The sequence below is a fragment of the Lemur catta genome, chromosome 24, assembly GCF_020740605.2.
Source record: "Lemur catta isolate mLemCat1 chromosome 24, mLemCat1.pri, whole genome shotgun sequence".
NCBI classification, from domain to species: Eukaryota; Metazoa; Chordata; class Mammalia; order Primates; family Lemuridae; genus Lemur; species Lemur catta.
The window spans coordinates 11440785-11467331 of record NC_059151.1 but is presented as its reverse complement, the minus strand read 5'-3'; the positions used below and the strand labels follow the sequence as shown (position 1 = coordinate 11467331).

Genomic DNA, 26547 nt, shown 5'->3' with positions numbered 1-26547 from the left:
AAAATTCCTCAGCCAAACACTTCCCTAGAGTGATCACAGCATATTTTGACTTATATAAACCAGATTTACACTTGACTCCTCACAAACATATCAAATATATAAAATGAAGTATACCTGGTCCTTGCTTCTTTTTTCAGAATTGTTTCTGGCATCGAATTAAATGCTTTAATAGGAAACTCAAGCGACATCTCTTGTACATGAGTGGCACAATATTTTGCTAATGCCACCACCACTGCCCATATCCCTTTCTACCATAAACGCCACTGTCTTCAGTCAGTCTCCCTCCCTCCCTCCCTCCCTCCCTCCCTCTCCCTCTCTCTCTCTCTCTCTCTCCCTCATCCATCTCTAAACCCAAGTTTTGTTGCCTCTGCAAGGGGGACTCTTTTCATTCCCTCCCCTGTGCTCTTACACAAACACTCAGACAGACACCACTGTGAGCAGAACAGCTACTTCCATTCTTTGAAAGGGAACATTCAGGTGATTACAAGGGTTAACAAGGAAGGAATGAAGTGTTACCTGTTTCTGTTACGAGCTTTTATTTCAAGCATGATTCACAGCTTAAATATCAGGTTGGTGCAAAAGTAATTGCGGTTTAAGCATTGTTGAAATTTTCTGTTTCATACTGGAATACATTCTTAAATAACTGTGGTCATGTTATACATCATTTTAATGCGCATTTCTTGCTTTATGTTTTTTTGCTAATGACTTATTAGTTGGGGTTATTTAATTTAGACTATGGAAATAATATTAGACAAAAGGCAAATCAAGCAATTTTCTTTTTAATTTATTTTCTTCTTTAAAATTTCAGAATATTACGGGGGTACAAACATTTTGGTTACATATATTGCCCACGCATCGGCCAAGCCAGAGCTACAAACATGCCCATCCCCCAGAAAGTGTGCTCTGCACCCATTAGTTGTGAATTTATCCAACCCTTCCACCCCCTCCCACCTGCCCGGCACCCAACGAATGTTACTTCCATGTGAGCACCTAAGTGTTGATCAGTTAGTACCAATTTGATGATGAGTATATGTGGTGCTTGGTTTTCCATTCTTTTGATACTTCACTTAGAAGAATGGGCTCCAGCTCCATCCAGGATAATATAAGGGGGGCTAGTTCACCACTGTTTTTTATGGTTGAGTAGAACTCCATGGTATACATATACCACATTTTATTAATCCACTCATGTATTGATGGGCATTTGGGTTGTTTACACATCTTTGCAATTGTGAACTGTGCTGCCATAAACATTGAGTGCAGATGTCTTTACTACAAAATGACTTTTTTTTCCTTTGGGTAGATGCTTAATAGTGTGATTTCTGGATCAAGTGGTATTTCCATTTTTAGTTCTTTGTGACATCTCCAAATTACTTTCCACAGTCGTTGTACTAATCTGCAGTCCCACCAGCAGTGTGTGAGTGTTCCTGTCTCTCCACATCCACGCCTGCCTTTGTTGGTTTGGGACTTTTTGATAAAAGCCATTCTCACTGGAGTTAAGTGATATCTCATTATGGTTTTGATTTGCATTTCCCTGATGATTGGAGATGTTGAGCACTTTTTTATACATTTGCTGGCCATTATTTTGTCTTCTTTTGCAAAGTTTCTGTTCATGTCCTTTGACCACTTTTTAATGGGGTTGTTGGATTTTTCCTTGTTAATTTTCTTAAGTTCTATATAGATTCTGGTTATCAGCCCTTTATCGAATGTGTAGGGAGCAAATATTTTCTCCCATTCCGTAGGTGGTCTATTCGCTCTAATGATAGTTCCCGTGGCTGTGCAGAAGCTTTTTAGTTTGATCGGGTCCCATTTAGTTATTTTTGTTACTGTTGTGATTGCTTTAGGGGTCTTCTTCATAAATTCTTTGCCTAGACTGATGCCTGAAAGAGTTTTTCCAACATTTTCTTCCAGAATTCTTAAGGTTTCCCATCTTAGGTTTAAGTCCGTTATCCATTGTGAGTTGATTTTTGTGAGCTGAGAAGTGGGGATCCAGCTGCAATCTTCTGCAGGAGGCTGTCCAACTTTCCCAGCACCATTTACTGAATAGAGATTCTTTTCCCCAGTGTACGTTTTTGTCTGCTTATTGTCAGTGTACATTTTGTCCCCATTATCTCTAAAATCGATCACATCTTAGGCCACAAAACAGATCTTAACAAATTTTAAAAAATAGAAATTATACCATGTATCTTCTCAGACCACAGTGGAATAAAATTAGAGATCGATTCCAACAGAAACACTCACCTCTACACAAAGTCGTGAAAATTAAACAATCTATTGCTGAATGACTATTGGGTCGAGGAGGAGATCCAGGTGGAAATCACAAGATTCTTCAAACTAAACGATAATGAGGACACAAGTTACCGAGCGATTTTCTTATTCGAGTTCAAAATGGGCCGTAAAGCAGCGCAGACAATTCGCAACATCAACAACGTGTCTGGCCCAGGAACAGCTAATAAACGTACATGCGGTGGGGGTTCAAGTTGTTTTGCAAAGGGCACAAGAGCCTTGAAGACAGGGGCACAGTGGCCGTCGGAAGCTGGCGACGAGCAGCTGAAAGCAATCATGGAAGCTGATCTTACAACCACACGAGAAGTTGCCGAAGAACTCAACGTCGATCATTCTGTGGCCATTGGGCATTTGAAGCAAATTGGAAAGCTGAAAAACCTTGATAAGTGGGTGCCTCATGAGCTGACCGATAATCAAAAAAATCATCATTTTGAAGCTTCATCTTCTCTTATTGTACGCAAAAGCGAACCATTTCTCGATTGGATTGTGACAGGCGATGAAAAGTGGATTTTATACGGCAACCTGTGATGACCAGCTCAGTGGCTGGACCAAGCAGCAGCTCCAAAGCACTTCCCAAAGCCAAACTTGCACCAAAGAAAGGTCATGGCCACTGTTTGGGGGTCTGCTGCCGGTCTGATCCACTGCAGCTTTCTGAATCCCAGTGAAACCATCACATCTGAGAAGTACGCTCAGCAAATCGATGAGATGTGCTGAAAACTGCAACGCCTGCAGCCGGCATTGGTCAACGGAAAGGGCCCGATTCTTCTCCGCGACAACGCCCGACGGCACGCCTGACCGCACGTCGCACAACCAGCACAACCAACACTTCAACAGTTGAACGAACTGGGCTGCAAAGCTTTGCCTCATCCGCCATGTTCACCTGACCACTCGCCGCCAACACTTCCTCAAGCATCCTGACAACTTTTTGCAGCGAAAATGCTTCCACAACCAACAGGATACAGAAAATGCTTTCCAAGACTTCTTCAAATCCCAAAGCACAGATTTTTAGGCTACAGAAATAAACTCATTTCTCACTGGCAAAAATGTGTTGATTGTAATGGTTCCTATTTTGATTAATAAAGACATGTTTAAGTCTAGTTATAATTTAAAATTCATGGTCTGAAACCGCAATTACTTTTGCACCAACCTTAAAAAAAAGAATTATGTGATTCACTAGTAAATGTTTATTGGCAGACATCAAATGCTGTGCTCTGAACTGCTCCAGTTTCTCCCGCTGAGGTTTCTGATTTCACCTTCTCTTCACAACGCACACATCTAGAATTTACCACCTCGCACCCGAACTGCACACCAGTAACTGCCCATCAGGCTATCTGGAATAGCTCCCACCTGTAACACACCCGAGATACCATGGCCAAATTAGTCTTCCCAAAATACCAGCTTCACCAAGCCACTCGTCTGCCCAAAAATATCTCTCAAGATTCCTTCCTCCAGACGAAGTCAATTTCCTGAGCCTGGCACTCACCGCACAGGCCCTGCCTACTGCTAGTCCTTAACACACGACACTCAGCCAAGCTGATCCTGTCTCTGCTCATGTCAACTTGAAGCACTATTCATGTTCCGCTCCACCTGGAATGCCTTTTCTCATCTCCTCCACCAACCAAAGTCTCAGCCATTCTTTAGCTCCCCAACAGGCTCCGGCGCCAAGCTTCTTCAGTCCTTACTCACACGCATCAGGCAGAGGAGAAAAGACTGACTCCAGACAGCCAGCCAGAGTCCAGGTACCAATGCTAGCTCCGCCATGCAATCACTAGTTGGGGACCTCGAGCAAATAAAGCACCTCCCTAAGCACAGAATTGTTTTTAAGAACAGGGCTAAGAAATTATCCATAAAGTTGTGATGATCCAATGAGATAATGCATATTATCACTGTCATTCTGAAGTCAGTATTAAAAGCTTTTCATGTACTATTTTCAGGCAGAGTTCAAAGTGCTTTCCATGTATTATCTCACTTAATCCTCACACCCATTCTAAGGTAGGTACCACTGCCTACTACTGTACAGAGGAGAACACTACAGCACAAGGAAATACATGAAGTGTTTACCTAGCAGTGGTTCAATATATAGGCTACATTCCTTCCTTGGTCACCTATCGTGGACAGCTTTCATTTCTGGCACTAATTAACAGACTGACTCCTGCACATGTCCTACGTCTCCAGAGAAAAGGTTTCTGGAAGACACTATCTTTTCTTTGTTATTCGATCATATAGCACTCCACTTGAGGAAAGGTACTTTGTTTGTTCCCCTCTATATATACCAACAAATAGTACAGTATCCGACATACGTTAAGAACTCAAACCAAGCAAGAAGAACTTATTTCACCTAAGGAATCTGCAGTTATGGCTAGACCTGTGGCAGACGGTTGACTGTTCACCGAATTCAGTATGGAGCACTCAGCTACATTACGTTTCCCGACCTCCCTGCAGGTACGTGCAGCCACATGACTGAATTCCTGCCAACGGGCAGTAACTGTAAGTGACTTACGCCGACTCCAGGCTGACTCATTCAAACCTCCCTAGCATACCCCTTCGAGCTTCCACCCCTGCAGCCCCCATAATCTTTTGACTTGAAGGGCAACTCCCAAGGTGACCCTGAAAGCATAGGCTGACGATGACGGAGCCTAGGTTTCAGAATAACTGCCCTGCCCCCACAGCGACCAAACACACCTGCCTTGGACTATTATGTGAGCAAGACATGCAGATGAATTGTGTTTGAGTAAATAAATGTACATTTTGGGGGTCTGTTACAGCTAACAGATTAATGAAGAAAAATTAGTAGTCCTATTGAATGCATGAATAAATATTTGCTAAACAAATAATCAGCACACACCAAAGCTGTGGGCAGTACTCACTGGCATAGTGGGGCACGTTGGGGGCTGTGTGAAAAAGCTTGTGGATTCCATGCCCACAGTAGCTCCGAACCACCGAAAACCCGTTCGCTTGGGCGTGCTTCTGAATGATGTTTCCCAACTCTCTGTAGCGAACACCGGGCTTCACTGAAAGGAAAAGAGAAGACTCATGACAAAGAGTAATGACAACTAACGTTTACTAAGCAACTGCCACCTATGTGCCAGGAACCTTGCTAAACGCTTTATGAGCCTCCAGGCCCAAACTCAGACGAGGAGACCAAAGCACACAGAGGCCCTGCAGCCGGCAAACGGCAAAGCTCTCACGGAGACCAGGAACACCTGCAGTTCCTCCTTGGATGCCAGAAAAAGACGACCTTTCATAGCATTAAGGGGTTGGGGACAGGCAGCTTTTGCTTTCTCTTACAATAAAGAACAAACAATAGAATGGAAAATATACTTTTCTTCTCATCCTTCCTTAAGGTCAAGTGTTCTATTCTATTCCATGAAAGTAAGAGGAGGAGACAGGAAAGTGCACCAGGAGAAAAAGCAATGTCCACAAAGCAACCTGGTTTGTCCCAAGTTTCAGTCTGGTCAACTTCTGAAAGAATTATTTCCCCTGGGCTTCTTTATCCCCACAAAATGCTTCTCAGACTACTCAGAAAATCCTAGAGGTAGGGTATGGAAAGGTGTTTCTCGCTATGTACTTCCTGCCCTACTTCATTTTCATGACTTTTACTACCATTTCAATAAAAACCAAACCAAAGTGGTTCTCACCGCTGTTCAGGCTCTCCCAGCACTAAGGCTCTGGGAGCTGGGCGCTGCCAGACTCCTGGGAAATCCAGCCATGGTTCCTGGGGCCTAGAACTCTCTACGGTCTCCTACTCTGCCTATCTGACTTCCAAAGTGAGGTTCAGCTACAACATACTTTCCCCTTCCATTTCTCAGTAAATAGCTCAAGGAATCATTTTAATTAACATTTTTAGTTGCTCTTAACTGTATGTCCCAGCTTGACTTTGGGAGGGAGAAGGGGGTTTCCAATTTGAGGAACATGCTGACTTTTATGATTTTCTTTCATTCCTGTCCAGACCTTCCTATCAGCCCGGGACAGGAGGACAACAAAATTTTAATCTAGGCTGGGCTCGGTGGCTCACTCCTGTAATCCTAGCACTCTGGGAGGCTGAGGCGGGTGGATCGCTCGAGGTCAGGAGTTCGAGACCAGCCTGAGCAAGAGCGAGACCCTGTCTCTACTAAAAATAGAAAGAAATTATATGGACAACTAAAAATATATATAGGAAAAAATTAGCCAGGCATGGTGGCGCATGCCTGTAGTCCCAGCTACTTCGGAGGCTGAGGCAGGAGGATCGCTTAAGCCCAGGAGTTTGAGGTTGCTGTGAGCTAGGCTGACGCCACGGCACTCACTCTAGCCAGACAACAGAGCGAGACTCGTCTCAAAAAAAAAAAAAAAAAAAAATTTTAATCACGTTGCATGGGGAGGGTGACAGGGGAGATTCTTCCCCTAATTCTGAACCTGGGGGCAATTTTGGCCCCAAGGCTACTATCTGGAGACATTTGGTTGTCACACGGGGGGGTGAGGGGGTGTGTAACTGGCATCCAGTCACTAGAGACCAGGGATGCAGCCAAGAATCTCACAACGCACAGGACAGGCTCCTGCAACAAAAAACTATCAGACCCAAAATGCATTAAGTGCACAGATTAAGAAATTCTACTCTAGAAGGTTAATTTCAATAACTTTTCCAACTCTCTAGTGTTCTACACCAAGGTTAGCAAATTAATGGAAAATAAGCGGCAAAGATGACACATACAAAGGTATTAATAGCACTTTCCAGAGATCAAGCAACTTTGATTCTTTCCTGGCTACTGTTATGAAGATGCTACTTTCTAGTAGTCTCTTGACAAGTTCTAGTCATTTGCCTTTGTAAAACAACATTCCGGCTGTCTGCTTTTTTCAATCGAAAGGAAAAAGGATATAAACATTGAACATATTACCCGAGGGAAAAAAAACCCTATAACTTATTTAAAACTGAAGCTTTCACAAATGAGAAACTAAACACTAAATCTTTTATCTCACAGTTCCACCTAGCACACTAAAATCATCAATAGTGGCTGATAAAAAAATTTTACATATTGATAAACAAAAATACATTTTTTTTATTTTCATTCCCCCACCTTTATTAAATAAAAACTTTATCTCCCATGCATGTTAAAGCATGAACTAAAAACAATAAAAATAATGGATCAATGTTATCAGAGATAATTACATGTTTGTCTAAAAACTGTCCTGTTCAATATTCTGTTGATGGTGTATCAGGATTTCTGGAGCGGGTGGGAGGATGCAGATAGTACACTGAATAATAAAGTGCCAATGGTAAGGATTTAACTGGCAAGCTGTTTGCCTTTTTATTAACAGCCTATTAACAACTCCAAAAAGCCGTCGTTAACAGCTTTCCTTTCCTTCTCTCATCCCCACAAGATACTGATTTTTTAAAAAGCCTAGATAAGTTGTTTGTATGGACAAAGACAGATAGCCTGAGAAAAATCCTACAGAAATACTCATACCTCTACCCAGCACTAAAATGGCAAGAAATCTGGAAATCACCAAAATCCAGTAGGGAAACAGGTACAGAAAGTTTGATACTATGGAAATAATACATATCCATTAAAAGAATGACATAGATCTACGTATGCAGGTACATATGCTAATTTGGAAAGATCTCTAACATATTAGTTGGCAAAATACCAAATTACAGAATATGACAATTTCATTTAACCTAATTAAATGCATACACGTGTGTGTGTGTGTGTGTGTGTGTGTGTATATACATTAATGCACAGGATATAGAAAAAACCTAAATGCTCACAGTGGATACCTCTAGATGGAAGAGAAAGATATGAAAAGCAAAGAAGGAGGGGTGTAAAGGAGAATCACTCACTTTTCTCTCAAAATCTTGTTTCTTTTTATAAGGAGAACATGATTATTTACATAGTTGAAAGAATTAAAAAGTAGAATAAAAACCGCACTAACAAACCATCTGCATGTTCCTCCTCATTTACCAGGCAAAGAAAGGAAGACAAATCACAAACCAAAGAGACAAAGGGTGGCACGCAATCATCCGGTCCACCACCACCAAGAGAGTCTCAGATCCCGCCTGGATCTGTTACCACTAAAACCCAGGGCTGACTCGGGCAGAGCGGAGGCGAAGCCGGTAGGTACAAAGACGCACAGCACTGCGCTGCTGTGTCGTTGGTGGCCCGTCAGTGCACAGCAGTGCCACCGGGAGCCCAGCCCGGACGCTGACCTGCGTCGATGGCTTGCATCAGGCACTCGTACGTGGTCTGCACGAGCTTCCGGGCTCCCTCGTCCACGTCGCCAACAAAAAACGTCTCGTTCAGGTCTCCGTGATAACCGTTGCGATAAAGAGTGATGTCCACTGCAAGAGAAACGTGCAGATATAAAGACCACACTTATTTTCATCGCAAAATAGAATTCAGTTTTTCCAACAGGACAGCATCAAGCAGCTTCATGAAAAAGGTGACTCCTGCATTCTCTAACTAGACAGTAACGGATACAGAGTAAGTGCCCAACAGAAACTCCCTGAGCGTAATGCCTGAGTTTAGTATCACTCGCTGTCAGAGCAGGAACGCGGCCACGCAGCGCAGGCCAGGCAGTGGGTGTTTATACTCTGACGGTAACTAGATCACTTGCAGAAGAAAAATATATGCAGGATACAATCATCCAAGGTAAATAACCCAAGTTAGTAACATTAAATTGAGGACTCTGCTACATTTTGACATTAAATACAAAATACTATTTTCACTCATCTCTAATGAGTTTCTTCCTCTTCCTAGGAAATAGGTAAATAGAAAAACTTACACTGCTCTAGAACTGTATTTTAAAAACTCATTTGCCATTCAACTTTATTTGTGAATATTCATCTCTCTCTTTGTCCCAATGTTCAGGAATACGTTACTACCATACCAGTGTAATACTCTAAATGTGTATCTAAAGAGCACATTAAAAGAGTATTTTTAAGCCACGAATTTCAAGCACCCCACAAAATTGAAGTACAGGTGTTTTGGATCTACCACAACACATATATTCCTTAAAGACCTGAGACATCGTACATGTAATAAAAATAACAGGGTTTATATGAAAAGCAGGGTTGGTCTCAAGACCTATGGAACTTTATAAACACATACCCTAACTAAAGCAGTAACAATTCTAATAAAAATAGTTTCACAGTTAAATCTCCACTATCATTCACAGCCAGCATCACAGATGGTCAATTCTCTGCGCCTTATGTAAGGCCTTTAAGATATCTGATTGCTACAGAGACTGATTTTATCAATATTAAAAACACTCTCTGAGGAAGCCTTCTCCATCAATATTGTTTTTAATCACAGAGGGCAATGTCTCTGCAGCTTCTCTCCCCACACTTGCAGCCTCCCAAGCCAGCTTAACACAGCGGTCTTTAAAGCCACTTCCACTCAAAAAAGGCACTTCTGCAGGGTTTTCAGCTTCTTTCTTAAGGTCTTCCTGGATTACTAAGGGTTTCCCCTTGTGTGTAAAAAAGCCTGCCCTGATCTCCTCAAAACCATTAGTGGACTTCAATAAGACAAACCACACTAGACTCAACATCACTTCCACATTGCACTGACATCTTTCCCCTAGGTACCAACCACATACGAGATAATAAGCGTTACAGAAACACAAGCTGTACCACACACATCGTACTAGAAGTACGTTAAAAGCAACATGCACAAAACCATAAAGAAAAGGATTCTGTAGACTTAGAGTGATATTGAATTTTAAATAGGAAAAGTCTCAAGTGCAGGAAGTTGAAAAAACACAAGTCACTAACAGACTCCCCAAACCTTGTTGTTTTTTTGCTCATGGTGACAAAAGTCACTTACATATTTCTTACCGTTAACAATATCACCTTCTTGCAAGGGCCGTCTGTCTGGAATTCCATGGCAGATGACTTCATTTACCGAGGTACAACAAGACTTTGGGAAATTATAATAATTCAGGGGAGAAGGGTAGCAATTTCTTCCAATACATGCCTATAATAAATTAAAACACAGAGAAGATAATTTGGAATGTGCAAAAAGAAAAACTTAATCTATATTCAATGAATTAATTGAAAAGTGTGAAAAAAGTTGAACAGATGCTACCATAAAGAACTTATTTAGTATTTTATTTTAGAAACAGTAGTGGATATTACCTTAAACATTATACAACAGGGTTTGTGCCAGTCAGACAGACTGTATGCAAACCATCTTACTGGTAATTTCGCAAAGGAAGAGCAAATTCACATTCAGGTTGAGTATTACTAACCTGAGAATCCAAACTGCTCCAAAATCTGAAGCTTCTGAGCACCAACATGACACTCGAAGGAAACGTTCATTAGCACATTTTGGATTTCAAATTTTCAGATTAGGGATGCTCAACAAGTTAAGCCTAACTCAAATCTTCCAAAATCCAAATAAATCTGAAATCTGAAACACTTCTAGTACCAAGCATTTCAGGTAAGGGTTATTCAACCCGTATATAAACATACAAACGTTACTTTAGAATTAACTGCTCCTTATGAAAACTATGTTATTTGAAGTACACAGATAATATTTAAAGTAAATATTAACAAACATTTTGATGTAATTATAATTTCTAATAGAGAAACAATCTTATACCCCTGGGACCAAAAAGTGAATACCAGGATAATTAAGAAATGGTAAAGTACTTCCAGAAATACTTTAATCACTACATTCAGTGGAACAAAAATGAAATTCTTAGAGAAAAAATGGTCTTGTTTCCATAATAAGCCTTATTTTACTTGGATGTTCTCACACAGTGGTAATGACAGCATATGGATTTCTGGTTCTACATTGCCACAGTTTTTAGGCTGATAATTTTGTAATGGTTACATAAAATACCATTTGTGAAATATACCATAATTATACTACTAGCAATTATACTACTAGCATAATTATACTACTATTATTGGAAATCTAAATGAATTTGAAGTTTCCTCAATTAAAAAAAAAAATCCTGCAACTAATAACTACACATCCTGTGGCTTTTCCCTTATTTAGGGAGAAACTTCTATACTTCTTATAGCAGTATAAAGAACAGTTGAGAGCACACAGAATCAGACTGTCTTGATTGAAAATGTCAACTCCGTCACTTACAAGTTGTGCAACTTGGGACAATTTAATCTCTCTCTTCCTCAGTTTCCTTATCTACAAAATAGAGATAACAGTACCTCCCTCTAGAGGCTGCTGGGGAGACTAAATGAGTTAATGTAAAAGAACTTAAAAGAGCACCTGGCTCCCAGGAAGCACTCAAAATACTATTACTGCAAGCTCCGCATTTTATACTAACATATGGAGCAATATCCCCAAATCAGGATTTATAAAATTCTGAATAAAAAAATTTACAAACATCTCCATAGCTCAAGACACATTCTCAAATCCTTACAAGAGGACGGCCCCCATGTGCAATGCCACCACCGCGCAAAGCGGCCAGTTTCGTCATCCCCACACAAGTTGGACATAAACATCTCTAAAAACACTCTGCTGATTTACTAGGTCTTTATAATTTGCATGTGTTGGATTACCAGGACAAGTCTGCTCCATTACCCTCATGCTGTATTAACTAGTTATCAGTCTCATTTTGTGAACAATCTGCTCCTATGTGTGCCCTCATCTACTAAAGTCTTATGGTCTCTCTTTGATGGACAGGCAATCTTTATATTTTAAAAAACACATATCATATTTACTATAAATATTTATCTAGACTATTTATTACCCTGTTACTGTGGATATGAAAGGGAACATTTGTTTCTACTAATCTAGCTTCAGAAGTCATATTCTTTTATTTCAGAGTATTTGATGTATGTAGTGGCATGATTTAATTAAAGCACTGATAAAATTGATCATTTTATAAAAGCTGAAGTGAAATGCTTATGAAACGTGAGCTCTCAGAACCAAATGTTTCAAGCTCACCTCAGACCTTACTATTACAGATACTTAGAGACGGGAATAAGGACTATTGAATGTTTTCCATTCAAGTTAGCTCAACCAGGTTACTTTAGACATTGTTACGTTTCCTTAATTTTGAAGTCTAAAACATTTAATAATGTGAAAATTTTTTCCCAAAGTAAAAAAGTAAAGTTCTTACTAAGTGTACAGCATGATCTATTTCTTCAGTAGTTACACCTGGTTTAATCATCCCAGCAGCAATATCCAAAACTTCTCTAGCAAGCTGTAAAAAAGGAATACTTGATATATTCAAAAGAAATGAAATACAAACAGAAATGTGTATCTTCTGGACTGTCTTAGATTTTGTGGAAGATTAATAAAATGACTCTTCATTTAACATTTATAATTTATAAGATATATAAATATAATATATAATATATAAATACATAAATAAATATATAAGTATATGTAAATTTTATATAATAATTAGCTAACTAGCAAATAGCTTAATAAGTAAGCTTAACTGATTTCTATATGAAAATGTATATCCTAAGTAATCTAAATAATAATCAATTGTGGACACCGAGTCTTCACACATTTATCTATAATGGGGTAGGGTGGAAGGAAATAAAAGAATAAATGAATGAATATCCTCTGGCCGGGCGCAGTGGCTCACGCCTGTAATCCTAGCCCTCTGGGAGGCCGAGGCGAGTGGATGGCTCGAGGTCAGGAGTTCGAGACCAGCCTGAGCGAGACCCCGTCTCTACTAAAAAACAGAAATAAAAATTATCTGGACAACTAAAAATATATATAGAAAAAATTAGCCAGGCATGGTAGCACATGCCTGTGGTCCCAGCTACTCGGGAGGCTGAAGCAGGAGGATCGCTTAAGCCCAGGAGTCTGAGGTTGCTGTGAGCTAGGCTGACGCCACGGCACTCACTCTAGCCCAGGCAACAAAGTGAGACTCTGTCTCAAAAAAAAAAAAAAAAAAAAAGAATGAATATCCTCAAAGAATCAGAGCAAATAAGTGAAAGGGATATAAAGTTTTCTAGATGATCCAAGAAAATCAATATCAAATCACTTTTAAAGCACTGCATAAAAATCTTAAAAATCACATCTAAATGAAGAGTATCAATATATCAATTATTTTTCTTTAGAAAAATAGAAATTCGTGAGTTCATCTGTTAAAGCACAACCACTGCTACCATATATCATAGGTACTTCACAACAGGACCTTTAGTGTTACTTCTATAAGCCTTAAACTTTGTCCTATGTGATGACAATTTGTGGAAAATAACATGACAAAGTATCATAAAAGCCTGGTTCTTAAAAAGAAATCCAAAGGGGACAAGAAAACGATTGTCATCTAAATACAGATTACCTACCAAATTAATTTTCCAATAGGCTATTTAAGTATTAAAGAATTATTGGCTAAAATTATATGCTAACAATAGTTTAATGAAAAATAAGTATGACTAGTCATACATAGTCTTACAATGTAACATTTGACACCTTTATCAGTGAGCAAATCACTGACTTTGTGTCTAAGTACTACTTGAACATGTACTGCTTCATGGGGGAAAAAAAAAAAAGCTCTTACCCTACATACAAGTCTCATCCCTTCTATATCTTCAGATGAGAGTAATTTAATTTGCGAAGTACCTTTAAGAGCCTGTTCAGATTCAGACATTCCTGGAATAGAAAATTGGTAAGTAAAACTAAAATGAATGGAAAGAGTATTTATTAGCATAATTATATCCCTGATGGCATAGTAATAGTCAAGTCTCACTGTTTCACACAATTGTATTTCATAATCTAGTGCGATCCAGGTTAGATTATTTTCAAAATATTTTCAACATGAAAAGAAAATGTGCTAAACAAATTGGAGAAAAAATTCTAAAGAACAAAGTTCAGATCTATTAGAAATTAGTCAATATTTATGCAGTACTTATTATATGCCAGGCAATGTGCTAATAAGTTCAGTAAATAAATCATATTTGAACATTACCATACAACTGACAAATTGTTTTCATGGTCATCATCTCATGAAGCAACTATAGAGCAACAAATGATGAGTCAATTACACTATTTTTTGAAACAGGAACCTAAGTCAATGTCTTTCAAACTGCCGTCTGTGACCTTTTGGTGGGCTACAACTAACATTTTTCAAAAAGTAAATATATGGAATAGAAAACGATAGATTATATTATGCAGAATAAGTGCTGCTGTGAAACTCTTGTTAATTTATATGTACATGCACATATGAAGGTCATGTTATAGAATCCGTTTCTCACTCTGGGTCATGGTCAAAAAAAGTTTAAAAAATACTACCCTAAGAACGAAATTTCAATAATAACATTTGTTACTTAATTCAAATTTTACATGAATTTAAAAGTAATAAAGCCAGTATAGCAATTATTCAAAATCTGACAAAAATAACACAATCACCAACTAATCTTGTTTGTAAATAGTAATGGCCAAATAAAATATTAACTAACAGAATCCAATAAACACATAATACACCGTGAGTTAAGTGAGATTCATATCAAGAAGGCAGGAATAATTCAATATTAGCAAATCTATTTATCTAACTCATCACAGTCATAAATTAAGGAAGGAAAACCAAATAAATGATCATTGAAAAAGAAAGACAATTCTGATAACATGACCAGCTACCACCTTAACATGATAAATATTAATATAAATCTCAAACCAAGAACCGACATCACAGAATGCCCACCATCAGCCCTATTATTTAACAATGTTCTGGCAATACTACTAGCACATACAATTAAATAAGAAAAAGAAATAAGTATAAAATTAGAAAAGAAAAGACAAAATTCTTATCAATTTCAAGTATGATCATACACCCCTAAACAAAAGAATCATCTGGTAAATGTCTAGAAGTAAGAATTCAGCAAGTTGACAGATTATAAGGTAAATATAATGAAATAAATAACTTTCCCATATACATATAATGAGCTAAAAAATACAGAAGATACGATTCACAAAAATAACCAAAAGGAATGTACTCAGAATAAACTTAAAGACACATATGAAGAAAATCTGAGAACACTACTGAAAGACATAAAAAGAAACGTAAATAAGATAGAAAAACATACCCTGTTCTTGGATAGGAAGACTCAATACTGTAAAGGTGCCAGTTCTTCCAAAATTAATCTATAAATTTAATACTATCCCAATAAAAAATGCCAACAGGATAATTGTGGTAACCAGACAAGCTGATTCTAAATTTCACATGGAAAAACAAACATGCAAGAATAGCCAGGAAAATTCTGAAAAAGAGGAAAGGTGGGGGCAACAAGGCCTACCAAATATTACAACATTGCATAGCTAGGACAGTTTGGCAACAGCACATGACTAGACAAATGGGTTAATGAAACGGAACAGAATCCAAAACCAAACCCAAAGAAATATGAGAATGTAACATAATGACATAGGTCGCATTTCAAATCTATAAGGAAAAGATTGACTTTTTAAATAACCAGTGATGTGATAACCAGGTATTATTCTGAGAAAAAAATTAAGTTGCACCCCTATTTAACTCCCAATACTACATAAGCTTCAGCTAGATCACAAATTTTTATCATACACACAAAAAGACTGAAACCATAAAAATAATGGAAGAGAACACAGGAAAATAATTTTATAACTTCTTGAACCAGAAAGGTTTTTTTAAGTCATAAAACCATACACATCTTAAAAGAAAACACTGATAGATTTTTATAGTATCAAAATATAAATGGTCAATTGGGAAAAAACATTTTTAGCACATACATCAAAGGATCATTTTCCTTAATATAGAAAGAACATTTATAATATGGAAAAAATTAGTAACCTAACAGGGGAAAAAAGGTAACGGATATGAATAGACAATTCAAAAGGGAAAAAAACCACAAATGACTTTTAACATATACAAGGATGCTCAACCTTACCCATAATTTTAAAATGCAAATTAAAATAACAGCAAAATACCATTTTTCATGTTTCAGATTAGCAAAGATCATAAACCTTGATAACGAACTATGCTGGGGCAGATAGAAGAGAAAAGAGATTCCCTTACGTTTTTAATGGAGATAACAATTGGCAAAAATCACTGAAATCTATACTAACTCTCAAAATCAAAAATGTACGTATCTTTTGATTCACCTATTTTACTTAAAGCTATTAACCTACAAAAATACTCTCAAACACAGACAAAGATACAAAAACAGTTACTGCAAACTGGTAGAAGCAAAAACCTGGAAATAATCTAAACATCCATTAGTAGGCGTTTAGTTTAATAAATTATGATACATCTACACAATGGAATACTTCAGTCACTAAAAAGAAAGGGTTTGCTTTATATGGGCTTACAATATTTCCAAGGCATGTTAAGAGAGCACAGCAAGGTGTGTACAGTTTGTTCTCTTAGTGTATAAACGTGGGCGGAGGTGGCGCTCTAATGTGTTCACACACACAGCATAACTCTTTAAAGTTCTGCAAGAAACTGGTAATAGGAGTTACCTCTAAGGAGGAGGACTAACTTTTCACTGCATAACATTTTATTCTATTAGAATTTACCTTGTTTATGTAGATTTTTAAAAATCCAAGTTAATATCATACTTAAGAATATTAAATAGAGCAATAATATTCATACACCCTTAACAGTCTTCTATCATTCAGATTGTCTTTTCCTTCAATGTATCTGTAACAGTGAGGTTTAACTAAATTTTACAATTATATCCATAAGAATTTAATAAAGCTCTCCACTTCTTAGACAAAGCAAAGGTAGCTTAGCTTCCTAGATTAAACCACATGAAACTGCTAATATTCAACCATTTTTGACAGCAAAATCAGTCATTTCAGATAGCCTAATTTAAATCATGTGTACAAGCCCTAAGGTCAGAGACTACTCCATTGACTTGTTCTACCAATCACCTATCTTCTCTGGATGTCTCACTATAATCATCTATAAAATGGAGACGACAACAGAACCTACCTCAGGAGTGTTGAAAGTGTTAAATGGAGTGACACATGGCAAAGAACTTAGCACAGTGCCTGACACATAGTTAACCAAGAACAAATACCAGTTACTATTACAGAATCATCACCACCATCATTACTATTTCTACTACTGCTACAGTCCAAAGTCTTCACTCAGGCACTCACTCAGGCCTTTACAACCTACTTTTATCTAAATAGATGATGTTTAATTTAGGTAGAACATGTTAAAAATCAAAACTGTTTTTAATCTGGAAGTTGATGTAACAGCACAAATATAGTATTATTTTTGAATGCAGTCTTTAACAGCTACATAAACAATATTTTCAGAACTGGGTAGATTTCTGATGAGGGGAAAGAATTTTTAATTCCCTTAAATGTTCGAATACGGCCTGAAAACACAATGTTTACGTTTATTAGAAGCCCAGCACTGAAAGATTTCTGTAAGAAAAGCAATCCTTCCCTTTGCAGTAATCATCAAGCTCACAAATGGAAAAATGAAGAATCAGAAGAGCAGAACTTACCTAAGGGATGATCAGCATAATCTGGTCTTTGAATATAACTTGGCACTGGCCTTGTTGGCATCTGAAAACATCAAAGAGGCTAGTTAAAACTGATTTACTAAAATAAATAAATACGAAAAATTGAGGAAAAAACACTAAAAAAGTTCATTCAGAAGTTTTTGAATGAAAAAAGTTTTAAATGACAATTTAAATATCATAATAGCTATCTATTTCACTAAATTAAGCTCTCTTAGCATTAATGCCAACCCTTTCTTAGGATATTTAATAAAGGGGAAAGTGGTCAAGGCCACTAAGGATTTCAGATTAGATATAGACCACAAGGTGTCCATGTTGTTCCAAACTGGCAAGCTAACAACAGCAATAAAACGTCTCAAAGTCAATATATACCAACCCTAGTCATTATCTCTGGAAGGTAGGATTAAGGAGACTTTATGTTTTATAAAATTTTCCAAATTTTTTTTATTAATTTTGTTTTCCTTTCCATTTCAGATCCACTGAAATCATTTCCAAATTTTTAAAATTCAAAATATATTCCCTTTATTAAAAGAAAATCATCAGTAAAGAGAATTTAAATGTTTAAGGATGACAAATAGATGTCAAATTGAGTGAATACCTAGGTTAAAACTGAGACTCCTACCTGCCAAGAACATAGGAAGGGAAAAAAGTGCAGAAAAGCCATGTCTAAATTAAGGTAGAAATACATCACAATAAAAAAACTTCAGAGAAGTGTAACACAATCAGGCCCTGTATCTGCAGGCTCCGCATCCTGGATTCAACCAGCTGCGGATGGAAAATATTTATCCACGGTCGGCCGAGTCCACTGACGCAGAATCCACGGATGCACAACCGTGGGTACCGAAGGTTGACTTTAAGGGACCTGAGCATCAGCAGATTTTGGTTTCTGCACAGGGGTGGGGGACCGGGTGGGGGTGTACCAAGGAACCACTGTATATAACACCATCATGCTGGTCACAAAACAGCTATTCCACCTGACCCCATACTCTTTAAAAATTAAAAAAGTTTTAGTCATTCATTTAAATTTTTTTCCAGTTCTTCCATGATTGCCAGTTATTCCTATAAGCTCCCAAATAATGCACCATAAGAGATGAAGAGCCAGAATGCAAGTTCCTTTGCAAACTTAATCCTGCTTATATGCTTCATTATTGGAATATAAATTACAAGTATCATTTTTAGGGAACTGAAAATCGTAACGTTAAATTCTTATTACCTTATTTACTCACCAGTGGATAATGCGGTCTGAGTTTACCAGTATACCGATAACCTGCCCACGGGTCAGTGTTAATATCACCTTCTACAGCCCAGGAAGACACTTCTCTCTTTGCCTTTTCATCTTCTGAGAGATGGATGGATAGATGTGAGAGAAAGAGGGAGAGAGAGAGAAGGGAATGTTCCAGTGGTCAAGCTACTGAGCAGCAGGATACTTTAATTAACTTGTTTTAAATCCAAGCTGAAGACCCCAGGCACAAAAATCCAGCAAACTTCCCCTCTAACATAAATCACCAAAGCTATTGCTTTACTGCTATATTCACAATGTTTGTAACTCCTTTTAGATCTAAGGGTCTTGGAAGAAAAAACCTGATCGAAACATATTCTGTGTTTTTACATAATATCAAACAATAACAGCTAGCTGGTAGACTGCTTTTCTCAAGTAAATGCTACATGCATTCTTGCTACTACAATGTCAGCTTATAGGAAGCTCATTTTAATATATAAAATATAAGCCCTAGCAGAACCTTCCCAACTGAGATCAGGTGTTACAAATGAATTGTATTCTTACTAAAAGAACAGGTCCTAAGTAAGCCCAAAGGAAATTTAAAATAAAAAATAATTCTTTTCCACTTAGCTGATGAATGGCTTTCAAGTCATTATTTCAATTATGACCATCACTGGCCTCTTTTCAGAAAGGGGAAATAGGAGGAGGCAGGAAAAATGCAAAGATGAGGGGAGGAAACAATCTGTTGAAAGTTACTGAAAACTCAGTAGAGAAATTAATAATCACACATACACATTCATTTTAGTTATTAATATATAACGTTATTTTACTAAAATGCACCTAAGAATCCTGTTCTCACAGAACAGAGCCTGAGGTGTCTGATGTCAGCACACTGAACACACTTCTTATCCACAAAGTACTAACTTCCACTAAAATGAAAGCACTAACTTAAGACTTTAAACAGCAGGAATCCAAGTCCCTCCCAGACCAAGGACTGACCTAGACACCTCCCCATGCACACAGGTCTTTTCCTGATTACTGTCATGTTATCACAAGTTTTATTTTTCCCCCTAGGAATACTGCTGGGATATAGGCTTTAAAAGTCGGACTTCAAACTAATTTTACAAATGTATGAAGAAAACAAAACTGCCTCCTTAAACGATCCATTTAACATACAAAATGAGGGAAAGTAGATGCAATCATATAATGTTAAGCTAGAGAGACTCTTAAAGACAATAGAGGCTAATTTCCTTATCTTACAGAAGAGGAAACCGAGGCAATGGCAGTGATACAAGGATGCCAGTTCCAGTCCAGTGCTCCCTCCTAAGAGCATGTGGCCAACTTTGTTTTTTTTTTTTTTTTTTTTTTTTGAGACAGAGTCTCACTTTGTTGCCCGGGCTAGAGTGAGTGCCGTGGCATCAGCCTAGCTCACAGCAACCTCAGACTCCTGGGCTTAAGCGATCCTACTGCCTCAGCCTCCCGAGTAGCTGGGACTACAGGCATGAGCCACCATGCCCGGCTAATTTTTTTGTATATATATTTTTAGTTGGCCAGATAATTTCTTTCTATTTTTGGTAGAGACGGGGTCTCACTCTTGCTCAGGCTGGTCTCGAACTCCTGACCTTGAGCGATCCACCCGCCTCGGCCTCCCAGAGCTAGGATTACAGGCGTGAGCCACCGCGCCCGGCCTAATGTGGCCAACTTTGGATGGAAAAGCCCTTGAGGTACAATTGACAAGAATGCAAAAGACAGAAAATCCATTCACATTACTTTGGAGGAGAACGCATTTATACTATTACACATAAAGTAAAGGAATAGAAAAGAGGGTATGCTACTGAAGTTTAAATATCTTTCTCCCCTCTGGAGTTCAAGAAAGCCACTGTGAATTTTAACATCAACAGGAAAACTGCTTCTCATCACAGGACAGAAATGGACTCCATTCATTGCCACTAGGGTCAAACATAACAGGAAACAGTTCCAAATGGAGGCCACCTGAGCCTGCTTCAGCGATGAATTGCATTAAGTGATTCTGTCTGAAACATGAACCTCAAGGATAATTTTCTCCTGAAACCTCGGACAGAATAGCAATCAAGATGCAGGTTTTTTGCTTTAACACACTGCTGGGGAGGGAGCAGGAAAGGGTGTAAAATCTTTCAAGGCTTCCTGTTGATCTAAATTCCTACCTGTCCACAATCTATACTCAAAAGAGAATGGAAAGCAGACAAGTATTATAATATAGCCCAAAAGCTATCTAGACAAGGTTAAAATATGGCAAGTTCTTTTCTAATCTCTAGGTATAATTTACTTGTGGAAATATACACTTAAAAAGTTAGGTTACATTTTAGGATCAATTTGACCTGAGCCTTCAAAATGCTAGACACATAAGTCATCTAATCTGAACTGAGCTGAAGTTGGTGGCAAAATTGCATAATAACTGGTCTTTTTAAGAACGCTGTGAAAGCACAGGTTCTTGTAAATACACACCCCTAAGCTTTCAAATATCACAATGCAGTAGAGGCCCAGGTAGGACGCAGGTTGTGTCAATGAGCACCTGATACCTGCAAGGTCTGGCCCCAAGTTCATGACACATCCAGGCTTTACTCTTCAATAGGTTCGATGCAGGCTGCCTCCTCTAGTCAGCTGACGCAAAATAACTGCACCTGTCTAAGCTTTGCCTGGGACAGGATTTCCTAATCAAAATCTGACTCAGTTCTTCCAGAGATGATAACTAGTTGCCGAGCACTGACTATGTATGGTACACATGCCAAGCACTGTACATGGATTTGCTTATTTAATCCTCACAACAAACCTATGATTTCAGCATTTTGGAGGGGAGGCTTAGAGCAATCCATGGTCACAAAGCTCGGTGGAGCCAGTTCTGACATGTTACATGACATTTTCAAGCACATTCATGTGGAGGGGTAGGGAGGAGAAGAGAAAGTATTCTTTAGGGTTCTTATATTAAATGGAGATTTTATCATATTTTTGTCTATCCAAAAGATATCTATCAAATTCTTCCACCTTTTACTTCAAGAAAATGAGAGACAAAAAAAAAACACATGTAATATGTCAGTGATAAATTAAAAAGTGTAGAATAATACAGTCTAGAGAGGTAAGGAACTATAGATATAGAGATCAGACTAAAAGTAAATGCTGCCTAAGTACACTTTGCACCCAAGAATCAGCATACGTGCTTGTAATTTTAATTAAGGGATTTACAGTCTGACTGGTCTTCTTTACTATGACACATAAAAAATAAATTCTGCCCTTGTCACACTTGAAAATTTCCTACAGCCTGCACAAAAAATTAAATTTCTTCAATCTAGAAAACTCCAGATCCAGATGTGTCACTGGTGAATTCTACCAAACATTTAAGAAAGAAATAATACCCATTCCACACAATCTCTTCCAGAAAATAGGAGAGGAAATATTTCTTATTTTATTTCCTGAGACCAGAATTGCTCCAATACCATAACCAGTCAATGACATTAAAAGCAAATTATAGACCAATATCCCACATGAGCACAGATGTGAATCAGGCATTCTTAATCAGAGATTAGTACACATTACACTTGAAAAAGCCTCAGTGTATCATCTTCATGACAAGAACTGCTTGCTAGATGTTATCTCACTATTGTTTCTTGGAATAAAATGCTGACTTCTAAGATGCCCTGGTTCCCTCCTAGCCCAGCGTTCCTTTTCCCCAGTGCCCTTCCCCGCACCACCCCCTCCTCTAGGACCCGCCACCCACAAAGGTGTATGTGGGGTCAATATATCAGGGTGTGGAGAGACACAGGGCTGGCCAGCTGAGGGCTCTCTCTCGCCAACACAGCCCCTGGGGATTAAGAACATCAGGCTCACCCACTGAAGAAAATCACCCCAAAGGATCCAAGAGGGCACCATCTACAAGAAGTACTAGAGGTGTAAGTAAAATCCAAATAGCCTAAGTCCAGTGTTGTAGTAATTATGTTCTTTTTACACAGGTAACACCTGCTGTTTAATTCCCTTGTAGAGTAGGTCAAAATGAAAGAGCTCTGCCCTTAGATAGCAAGTTTCAAATAAACAGGACACTTCAATGAGTTGGCAAACCTGCGGTAAAGACCTATTCTAAGCTCTTTTACTAACATACTGTTTAACCTCAACCCTTTGTACTTCCCGATGCTTTACCTTCCTGGGTATAAAATGCTACTAAATGGCTCAAAGAGCTCTGCAAAGTGCCTAAAACATTATAAATGCAGTATGTAATGTGTGGGTGAATCAAGTTAAATGGCATTATTTAAACCCAGCTCTACACTTTAATTTGAGGCAACAAATCAAAATCAATAAATCCTGTCTTTTATGCTTTGATCAACTTACACTTCTCCACATCACTTTTCCTCCCTGACCACACTTCCTCCCACAGCAGCCTGGCCTGCAATCGAATGTAGACATCACCTCACACAACCACAGAAAATACATCTTTTAAAAATTTTATTTCCTTTTCCCTCAAATGGTGGTTTGGCTGACCTCAGTTAGATTTGTGTTGGTAAAAACAATCTATAAAACTTCACTAAATCAGCTAACACCTAAAAAATACACAAGGAGATGAATACAAGAAACCAAGATCAAACATTACACTAAGAGCCACGTGCTGTCTGCCAAGCCGTCACCCATCAGGATGGCAACACTCTAAGCCCTTGTCAATCTCCAAACTGGCTTAAATAAACCACACTAACGACACGAATTTATGGGACAAATTAGGTGGAACAGGAAAGGCCACTTGAATCACAGTTCCATCAGTGTGACTGACAGCGATATAGCTAAGAAGCAGCCGAAAGTTTTACTTTGTGATGTCACACACAGTAACTTCCAAAAAGAAAATTAAAAATTAGATTGTAGGTAATAACATTAAAACACCAAGAAACAAGGTAATATAATTTTGAGTAGAAAAAGCAATATAATTTGAAACTAAACAAAAGCCAAAGGGATCTGGCTAAATGAAACCAAGTAACTCACAGTCCCCTGCCTACAATACCCAACCACTTCTAGCAAAGACGAGAGGGTACGAGATGAGGGGAGCGACCAGGTGCTGCTCAAGTGAGAGCCACCTGTTCCAACAGCTACCTGCGTGTTCACGCTAAATATGTGACACAAGAGCAACACAGATATTACTCACCAAATTTTATTTACATGATTATATATCACAGACAATTAAAAATGCGTCGTAATTCTAGCTTTCAGAATTATACTTTCAGAACATTCACATATACACTTTCAGGATTTGAAGAATTCTTATTTTTTGGCACAAAAGCTACATCTAAGACAAATAATATAAAAATATGTGATTTCACTTACTTGCTTTCTTATGTAGTAACTTGTGAGTAGCCCAACTTCCCTTAAAACATTCCTAAAAGAACAAAAAAGAAAATGAATGTCAGGCCTTCCTTAATTAGAAACATTTTAAGAAACATTGCATATAATAGTTATTGGAAACTTACTGGAATAGTTATTGGAAACTTTATTTGCAAAACCCAAAATCTGTTACTGTGCAAATTAAATATTTGGGAAAAGCTTAAGAAATTAGGCCTATTCAAAATTTCACTTCAAAAAGTCATTAATCTAAACTTTACTTCAAATAACCAAGAACCCTGTATGTTAAATAGTCATATTTCAATTTTATGTCACCATATTATTTAAGTATTTGAAAAGAGCCATTACTCAATCAATCATACACTGGAAAAATCACAAAGAACATTTTTGCAGTAGTTAGATTCCCAATCGGTCATACACACACTAAAATCATACCATCCACCTGAGCAGCTGCTATGCTTACCATATGCCACAGCCCTAAAGCTGTAAGCTGGGTGAGGGAAGGACTGTAGGAAGTTTACCACATTTGCCCAGAGCCAGAGTGCCTGGCATAGTAGGTTCCAGTAAGTACCTGACTGATCAGAATGAATAACTGAAAAGACGACCTTTCATTTTGGAAAATATGTTCATGTAACATATTTCAGCCACTACTAAGAAGTAACAAACTGGGAAAATGAATTCAAGTAATAAACTGAGGTCAAGTAAAGAACTCAAGTAATAAAGTAGAAAAGTAATTCAACTGAACATAAATCTTATTTATGCTTTGATTTTTATAATCTCTTCTTCAAACAGTTCAAAGTTACTCAAATCATTAAAAAATGTTAAGAAAAATCAACAAATTCCTACAAATGTTTTATCTTTCCAGACATAAAATAAGACATGGAGAAGACAAAAGCTAAAAAGAGGGAAAGAAATCCCCAGGATTACGCAGCAATCAAACCACGCTGCACCCCTGAAGGGTCGGTCTGTCCCTCCTGGGCCAGCGTGTTCACTGCGTTCCCTGGACCTCCCTGTATGCAATCGTGAAGTCAAGAAAATGCAGGTCACACCTATCCCTTCCTACTACAATGTACAACCTGGACAATCTTCAAACGTATAAAGAGGTATCCACAACATTAGAGAGTTGTCAGTTTTGAAGCTAAAGGTGAGCTGAGTCTTCTGTGGAGGGTGGAAAGTGCAGCAGGCAGAACAATGGCCCCTCAAAGATGTCCGTGTCCTCATCCTGAGAAAGAACCCGCGGAACCTGTGATTGGTTACATGACAGAGGGTTTAAGGTTGCTTCTCGGCTGACCGTGAGACGGGCACAAGGTAATCACAAGGTCCTTACACGGTGGAAGAGAAAGGCAGAAGAACGAGTCAGAGAGTGACGTCAGGACAGAAACAGGGTCACAGAGATGCTGGCCTTAAAGATGGAGGCAGCTGGTCACCAGCCAAGGAACGTGGCAGCCTCTCAAACGCGGAGAGGACAAGGAAATGGCTTCTCGCCCCCACCCGGAGAGGAGCACAGACCTCTCCGCACCTGGCTCTTGCTGAGCCCTTGTCAGACTTCTCACCTACGGGACTGGAAGACGGTAAATTTGTGTTGTTTTATGCCACCAGGTTTGTGGTAATTTGTTAAGGCAACTACAGAAAACTAGTACAGGAGATAAAACAGAGTCTGTACCTGTTGTCAAACTGGCAAAAAGAGCAGTTCCTCCCCCATCCTACAGTTATAAGAAACTGGCACAGAAACAGGTATCTATGATTCTGCCACAAGAGGATATTGTGACTGACAGTCCCAGTAACTAAAACGGGAGTAAGCGATGTCTTCAGTATTGCCGCACCACGCAGAACAAGAAAGGAAAAGGCAGCGTCAAACCCTAACGATGAAGACGACAGTGACGGTAACTGTGACAGGTATCATTCACGGAATATTTGCACCATCTCATTTAATCCTCACAAAAAGGCAGATGGCATTATTCCCACAACAGGAATGACAAAACTTAAGCGCACACAAGCGAAGTAATTTGTCTATCAGAGCAGAACCATAACTGGCAGAACCAGCACTCCAACCCAGGGTTACCTGACCGAAAGCCACGCTCTCTCGCTGCTTTACTGTGTGTGTGTGTGTGTGTGTGTGTGTGTGTGTGTGTGTGCGCACACGCATTCAAAGCATCAGGTTAGCACCAAATGTGGAGCTAGAGAATATGGGTCTGATTAAGCTCCACCACATGCTACCTACACCATTATAACTTCTAAAATTCTATCTTCAAATCTAGGAAATGATGATAATAACCACTCTCCTGGACTC

General features: G+C 38.5%; 1 protein-coding gene across 1 annotated transcript in view; it reads right to left on the bottom strand.

Annotated features, from left to right (window-relative positions):
- Window positions 1-26547, bottom strand: part of METAP1 (methionyl aminopeptidase 1) — a 53258-nt gene that overhangs the window by 8694 nt on the left and 18017 nt on the right. Inside the window, exons 2-9 of the mRNA XM_045536863.1 lie at window positions 24243-24294; window positions 18916-19028; window positions 17675-17735; window positions 13747-13838; window positions 12346-12429; window positions 10091-10229; window positions 8465-8596; window positions 5151-5294 (exon numbers count right to left, since the gene is read on the bottom strand). Coding sequence (XP_045392819.1) covers window positions 5151-5294; window positions 8465-8596; window positions 10091-10229; window positions 12346-12429; window positions 13747-13838; window positions 17675-17735; window positions 18916-19028; window positions 24243-24294 — 817 coding nt within the window. The remainder of the gene's footprint in view (window positions 1-5150; window positions 5295-8464; window positions 8597-10090; window positions 10230-12345; window positions 12430-13746; window positions 13839-17674; window positions 17736-18915; window positions 19029-24242; window positions 24295-26547) is intronic.